The 7056-nt window shown below is 51.0% G+C and overlaps 3 protein-coding genes across 3 annotated transcripts in view; 2 read left to right on the top strand and 1 right to left on the bottom strand.

Moving 5' to 3' along the window:
- Positions 1–323, bottom strand: part of PpBr36_01564 (uncharacterized protein) — a gene marked incomplete at both ends in the record, with an annotated part of 1401 nt that extends 1078 nt beyond the window's left edge. The window contains one exon of the mRNA XM_029888749.1: positions 61–323. Coding sequence (XP_029752426.1) covers positions 61–323 — 263 coding nt within the window. The remainder of the gene's footprint in view (positions 1–60) is intronic.
- Positions 324–1584: 1261 nt separating this feature from the next.
- Positions 1585–1989, top strand: PpBr36_01563 (uncharacterized protein; the record flags this gene model as incomplete). Its single annotated transcript, XM_029888748.1, has 1 exon — positions 1585–1989. The coding sequence occupies one exon, from the start codon at positions 1585–1587 to the stop codon at positions 1987–1989; it is 405 nt and encodes a 134-aa protein (XP_029752292.1).
- Positions 1990–2898: 909 nt separating this feature from the next.
- Positions 2899–6437, top strand: PpBr36_01562 (uncharacterized protein; the record flags this gene model as incomplete). Its single annotated transcript, XM_029888747.1, has 3 exons — positions 2899–2930; positions 2981–5415; positions 5485–6437. The coding sequence occupies 3 exons, from the start codon at positions 2899–2901 to the stop codon at positions 6435–6437; spliced, it is 3420 nt and encodes a 1139-aa protein (XP_029752291.1).
- Between the last annotated feature and the right edge of the window lie 619 nt (positions 6438–7056).

Raw genomic sequence — 7056 nt, 5'->3', positions numbered from 1 at the left:
AAAAAAAAAAAAAAAAAAAAAAAAAAAAAAAAAAAAAAAAAACCACTACAAAAAACATACCCTTCAGGTGTCACAGCAACATTAACCTCCTGTCCGGCTAGAGTTTCTTTGAGAAGCGAAACGTCCCAGTGCTTGGTTGCCTGCCAGCCGTTGGCGGCTTTTCTCACGACAAACGGGGTGTTCCTAGCCACATATCTCATGAACTCTAGCGGGCTCGGTTCCTCATGGAGCTCCTCGATCAGCGAGCTGTTCAACTCATTGTAGGTAACGATCAGCTCTGAGGTCGGATCCCAGCTGGAAAAATTTGGCGCACAATCTTCCATAGCGACAGGATCGAGCTTTCTTTTTTCCCCTTTTCGAAGAAACCTAACCGATCAGTCGGGTGCCTGATTCAAGTCTAAAGGCTTCTCCGGCCGGCAATGAGGATAAGCTTTCCTTTGTGTTCTTTCCCTTTTACCACGTACTGTCGGCAATTGGACTTTCCAAATATACTCGGATTCTGATGAATGTTGTTGTATAATCGGCAATGAATCATTTCTCAATTTGGCCTCTTGATTTTGATTTCCTGGCTCTAAAATGACGATCGCCCCACGTTGGACTTTGGTGGGCTGAAGTGAAGGACTGGACCATGAAAAAACTCTAAGTCATTGGCTGCTGCTTGTATTCCCTCGGTAGTTGTTGCTGTACGACTTTATTACTGTATTGATGCTCATTTCACCAACTGCCACCGCCATCAAACATGGCCACACAAGCATGCTCTCCCCTACCACCTACTTAACGAGTTATAAGAAGAAGAAAAAAAGGTTCAGTTGTGAAGGTTTGTCAAAGTATCTTGCTTCTGGTATCAAAATGTTGCTCTTCCTTTACAAAGGGCAAAGATGGGCCGACAGTCAGCAGGTTCCAAATTATTGGGTTAAATACCTACCAGAATTGGGCATTTTGCTACATATCGTCGCCCTTTGCTTTGCGCTTGCTCGGACGAATTTAGGCCAATTTGCCACGTGCAAGCAAAGAACAGACTTGGCCAGGCGGGGACGCCAAATAGATGGGACCGGATGCATCCCCGCGATCAGCAAGAGCTACTTCGTTTGAAGCCATTAGTGAGCCAGGAGAGGCTCCGAGTCTAGGGAAATACCGACTTGGGGAAGTGGCTGCTTTATGTACGAAAAGACTGCCCTGATGGCGCTAGGTCCAAAATGTGAGTGAGACTTATCACGATCATCTTGGAACCTCCAACACCCTGTCCCTTCGTGTTCAGCAGGGACTAACAAAGAACTTGGACAAGACATGGCGCGACTCAGTATGGTGTCACCAAACACTCCGCCTGCGGCCAAATCTGCCAATGAGGGGACTTTCTAGCCCAGACGCCAGGGAGTCGAGCCTCTTTGGCCTCTGCCCACACACACGCAGACTCACATGATTATGACCTGTGTCAAGTTTGTGTAGGCGGTTCTTTTCCTCCGCACTCTTTGTTTGTGCTGATGAGACTGTGTTTTGCTTTCTGGCCAGAACATTGAAACTCCACCACACATTGACCAAAAAAAAAAAAAAAAAAAAAAAAAAAAAACCACCAAACACACCACAATGCACTTCTCAACCACCACCCTGATCGCCCTCCTGGCCTCCACCGCCGCCGCCGCTCCCGTCTCCACCGTCGCGGCCACCTGGACCATCAACAGCTTCAAGCGCACCTGCAACGACGCCGACACGGTCTGCAAGGTCGAGTTCGGCATCAACGGCACCGCCTGCAGCTACGAGGTCAAGGCGGCGTCCGAGGCGTCGCGGGCCAGCGTCAGCGGCGTCGTCTGCGGTCCCTACCAGGTCACGAGCGGCTGGAGCGGCCAGTTCGGCCCGGGCAACGGCTTCACCACCTGGAGCGTCGCCGACTGGAGCAAGAAGCTCATCGCCTTCCCCAGCTACGCCGACCGCGACATCCCCAACGGGCAGGTCGTCACCCCCGACAGGAGCTTTGCCGTGCAGGCGCTGTGAGGGGGAGTTCGGATGTTGTTGGTTGTGGAGGTGATTAATGTTGAACGCTTGGGGATGATATGCAAAAGCTTGTTTGGGCTGTCGATGATATCTTTTAATTGTTAATATTTACTAGCAACATTTGCGTTTGATGCGACACTGAAGATGTTCAAGTTGGTGAGATTCATGATGGGTGTATCAAACAAATCTGGGTTGGACTATATNTTCTCCTCCCGTCGACCCATGGATGTCATGGCATATCAACGAGATTTTCAGAGATCAAGAAAATAAACTAAAGGAGAAAAAAAGGAGTAAATATATCGTCCAATTATGCGAAGCCAACACCGCGGCCTTCGTCGCAACAATTAGCCCATTGGAAAAGTTCCATCTTCGAACGTCCAAACGGTTTTAGTCACCATCAAATCACGCTACTCCTCGATAGATCCCCCGCGTCTTGCCCCGATCGTCTCTCAGTCGCGCGGTCCGCCACGACGGTACGCCCATCCTGTTGGCCACAAAGCGCCGCTACGCCAGGCCACACCGATGTCCCCTGCGAACCGTTACAGTTAACTTGACGTTCCTGCCACCATCTTGGCAGACACATTTCTAGTTGGTTGGCGCCGGCCTAGACCGGCCTGGCTAACCAACATCCTAGCCTAGGGTGATAGCCCGGCAGCTGTAGCTCTTTGACCGACACCACTTTCTTCGCTCCCTTTAGTTTTCTTTCTTTCTTTTTTTTTTTTTTTTTATTGGTCCTCTTGCCTAGTAGATTCATCACGCCACTTTTGTCGGCCGATCAGACATCTCAGGTCGTTCAAAAAGAGCTCTTCTCTGCAAGTTCTCGACCATGAACTCCGCATCCTTCGACTTCTATTCCCAACCGAAGAACAAACAGCTCCATACCAATAGTATGAAGCGTAGTCTGTATCAATGATCTGGTACCTTTTATATCCGCTCCGGGGGTACGTTAGGACCGCTCCCCGGCCGGGAGCAGCTTCTTGCACTGAACCAGAAGAATACGTGCCATACTTTGGAGGCAATTACTAACGTTGAGCAGCACTACCGAAGCTCCTGTACTCGCGCCGTCTCATCCTTTCAGAAAGAGCCTCACTCGTTATGGCCGTTACGTTGCGCGACACGTCGATACAGTACTTTTGCTTGCTGTCGCTGTTGCGGCCGTTTTGATATATCCATTTCCGTTTCTATACACAACCGACTTCTCCAATGGTGCCTCCAACCTCCCCCACCATGTCTGGACCGATGCGCAGGCTGTCAAGGCGCAAGCCGGATTTGAGCCGGATGTTATCATGCGCACTATCTGGGTGCATGGCAGTTATATGAAGGCTTTGGACCGCGAGGTGATACTGGGCGCTCTAGAGCTGCAGAACGAACTGCTAGGCTCCACCAAGGACTTCAATCCCAGACGACCCCTCGCCATGGCTACCGTCACGGGGCTCCCCAACGGCGACTTGACCCCGGAGGAGCGCGATACCTTTCACGTCATCAACGGACGGACCAACATGTCGTGGTTTTACCATTCACCGCTCCAGTATTGGTCTGGTGATGCACAGAAGATTATAGATGACCCGGACATAATCGGAACCGTCAACGCCAAGAAGACATTATCGACATCGGTAAACGTGACGCTGCGACATTCCATCGTCTTCAGTGGCAAGCGGTTCGAGGACCGTCGCCTCGTCGCCGCTGATGCGCTGGTCATCACACTTGTTCACCTGCGAGACTCTCCAGTAGGTCGCCAATGGGCAAGAAAAGCAGAAGCGCTGGCATTGCGCATGAAACACAAGTGGACGGCCTATCCTGCCGATGGGCGCAGCATGCCGAGCCAGTTGTACGAGTTCCAATTTCGACCAATATCCTTCTGGGATCTAGTATGGCTCAGCCTAGCCTACTTTCTCACCTTTATTTATTTCCTCCACAGCCTGTCGAAGCTGCGCGCAGTCAAGTCAAAGACGGGCTTGATACTTACTGTTATAGTGCAGATTTTCGCCTCAGTCATATCGAGTTTCACTGTTTGCGCAGTGTTCAAGATCGACCTGTCCAGGATTCCTCAGGCTGCCTACCCCATCGTCGTCTGGTCGATGAGCTTGGAGAACATGTTCAGGCTCATCAACGCTGTCATCGTGACTCCCTCGGAGGACAGCACTGGCAACAGGATCGGCCAGGCCTTTGGTGAGACGGCGCATGTTGCATTGGCTAGCGTCCTGCAATATTTGCTCATCATACTGGGCTTGTCTCGTGTTGTCTTCCCGGGAGTGTCGGCGTTTTGCGCTTTCGCGGCAATCGCAATTCTTTTTGACTTCTTTTATCTGTCGACGTTCTTCTTGTCAGTTTTGAGCGTCGAAGTAAGGCGCACTGAGCTCAGCGACGCTCTCGAGAAGTCATCTCAGAAACATACCAGAGCCGTTTCTGAGGAACGCCCTCAGACGTCTTGGATTGAGCCGCTTTTGCAGGGGAAAATCGCGCTATCTACTCGCATCGCCGGGATTATTGTTATGCTCGCCTTTGTTCTCGTTGCACAATGGCACTTTTTCCAGAGCGAAACGGTCCTCCGAACCTTGGGTAGGATGTTTGGGAGGAGCAAAGCTACCGACCCATCCAAGTCATCCTTGCTAGTTGATGTCCATCAGGCAAGAAGCCCTACCTCATGGCTACGTCTCCAGGATCACGATACAGCAAGGGAGGTGATACACGTGGTGAAGCCCAAAGCCCATAGTTATGTCGCACGTGTTTATGACCCACTTGTTTTCGTTATGAAGGGATCCGACAGAAACCCCCCGAGGGGCGAACGTATTCTACTTCCAGCAGTATACGATTTCGCACACCACCAAACCTTGCCGCTCCTACTCGCCATAGTCGTTCTCCTGGCCCTTGTTCGACTTTTGCTCAACTATCTACTATGGGATGAGATCGCCGGAGCAAGGTGCGAGGATGAAGTGGACGATGATCCGTTGATCTCGGTCAAGACAGTGAATTGCGGCCACACTTTGGATGTAGCCATGATGGCAGCTACCCCGGACGGACGCGTGGTTTCGGCCGGCCTCGACCGAATGATCTGGGTCTGGGATGTCAGATTCTTGGGCACAAGCTACGTTGTGACGAGTCCAGATGTCCCGGAAAGAGATCCATTCCCAGTGCTCGGAATGGCGATCGACGATGAATCGCACTGGCTTGCACTGCTGTCTTTGTCAAAAGTTCGGCTGTGGGATTTAGGCAGACGGACTTGGGGTCCGTCCGTAGAAGTTGAACTCTATGGCCAAAAAGCCGAGGCATTCTACTTTAGTAACAGACGGAAAGGCGCCGATCTTTCGATTGTGTTGATGAGACGAAACGGCACCATGGTGGAGGTCTGGCCCGATAGAGGCGAGGCGAGGGAGTATGTTGTTTGCAGGAGTTCACTGAGCTGCGCGGTGCCCCTTGCAGACAATCGTAAGTGATTTCCCCACGAAAATTTCATGGCAAACAAACGATTTTGGACGCAGCTAACCGGCCCTTCAGCTACTTCGAGTCAAGCTACGTCGTTCCTGACTCTTTCTCGACGATCATGTATACACAAGGGGACAACGATCGGCGATGAGTGGGAGACGGAGGAGGTCAAGCTTCCGTCGGGCGAAAAGGACATACACGCAGTTCTCCCTATGCCGTCATACTCGGCATATCTGGCTGTCCGGACATCGTCTGTGGAACTCGTCGACTTCGCCACATCTTCTGTCATTCATACGTTTTTAACCGACCAAATCCAGCCCAGGACGCTGAACTTTTTTCACTCATATCCTCGAAAGACAGAGTCCGGCGCCAAAGGGCTCAGCTCATTCACATTGGTCTACGTAAAGGCGGAATCAGGCGATTGTATCCTGCAGACGTACCTACCAACCGCAGAGGAGGGTGGTACCATCAGCATTCGGAATTCTCCGTCTGGTGCCTGCGGAGGATGCTCATGGAAGGAAACCCGAGAGATTAGGCGGACCGTGGAAAATCCGGGGCTATGGGCGGCCTTGCCGAGTGGCTGCGTAGTGGGAATCCGCCAAAAGCGCCCCAGGAAGTCGACGCCGCCGCCCGAGCCGCCTGTACAGACAAACGGAAAAGTGCGGCGGCGAAGGGCCACGCCACCGCTGCAATACCTCTCTGGCAACAGAGCTGAGGACAACCACGAGGTCTGGACGGTCACGCAGCTCGAGAAGAAGGGCGACTATAACACGAGGCCACTAATGCTGGAGGATGAGGATGGTTTGCTGGATCAGCATCTCATGATATCGGAGCTCGGCCCCATGGTCAAGGTCGGTATGGGGAGCGTCGCCGTTGCGTTTGGAAACATCATAAAAATCATCACCATCGGTCACGAGCGCTTTGGAAGAGGATTTTATGACAGCGATGGCTTGGTTGGCAGCCGCAGGCGAAAACTGGGCCCGAGTTCCGCGAGGCATCACCGAGGTGCAATTGCGCGGGGTTGAGCTGGGTCTACACTATCATGTTATCCTGGGGAGGCGTTTTGGTTTGATAATTTTTACATTTCATTCTCTTCTTCCTTTTTTCTTCTTTCTCTTTCTTCTTGCATTTTGCGACTATACTATACCCCCTCTGTTTGTAGTACGCACTTTTATGGATTGAACGTGGTTGCCAGACGAATTTCTTTGTGTTTATAGCGGTACATATTCCTCAATGGATCGCTACAAGGATGGATGAGGATGATGAATGTAGGAATAATCTCAAGCAAAAAAGTGGGTGTGGGAGGAGCATAGCTAAACCTCGGTTCCTTTTTTTAACAAAATCGTGTTTGTTACTCGAATCAAAACGAAACCCCTGAAATGAACGGCGGGCGGCTGCTGTTTTGGGGACTTGCTACATATCCTGTTCCTGATATGGCCGATACGGTAGCAAGTAGCATGGCCATGTTGCAATGCAGGGGTCTCCGGTTTTATTTCATGGGCAGTGAGTGCTTTTTATTGCGACATCGTGCGTATTCGTCTTTGGTTGATGATATATCGGGTTGGGAGAAGTAACCACGCGACTGTCCTTGGCAATAATAATCAAGGCATGTAAATGCGTTTTTTTTTTTTTTTTTTTTTTTTT

This window comes from Pyricularia pennisetigena, chromosome 2 (genome assembly GCF_004337985.1).
Source record: "Pyricularia pennisetigena strain Br36 chromosome 2, whole genome shotgun sequence".
Lineage (NCBI taxonomy): Eukaryota > Fungi > Ascomycota > Sordariomycetes > Magnaporthales > Pyriculariaceae > Pyricularia > Pyricularia pennisetigena.
This window is presented reverse-complemented; position numbering and strand designations above follow the sequence as displayed.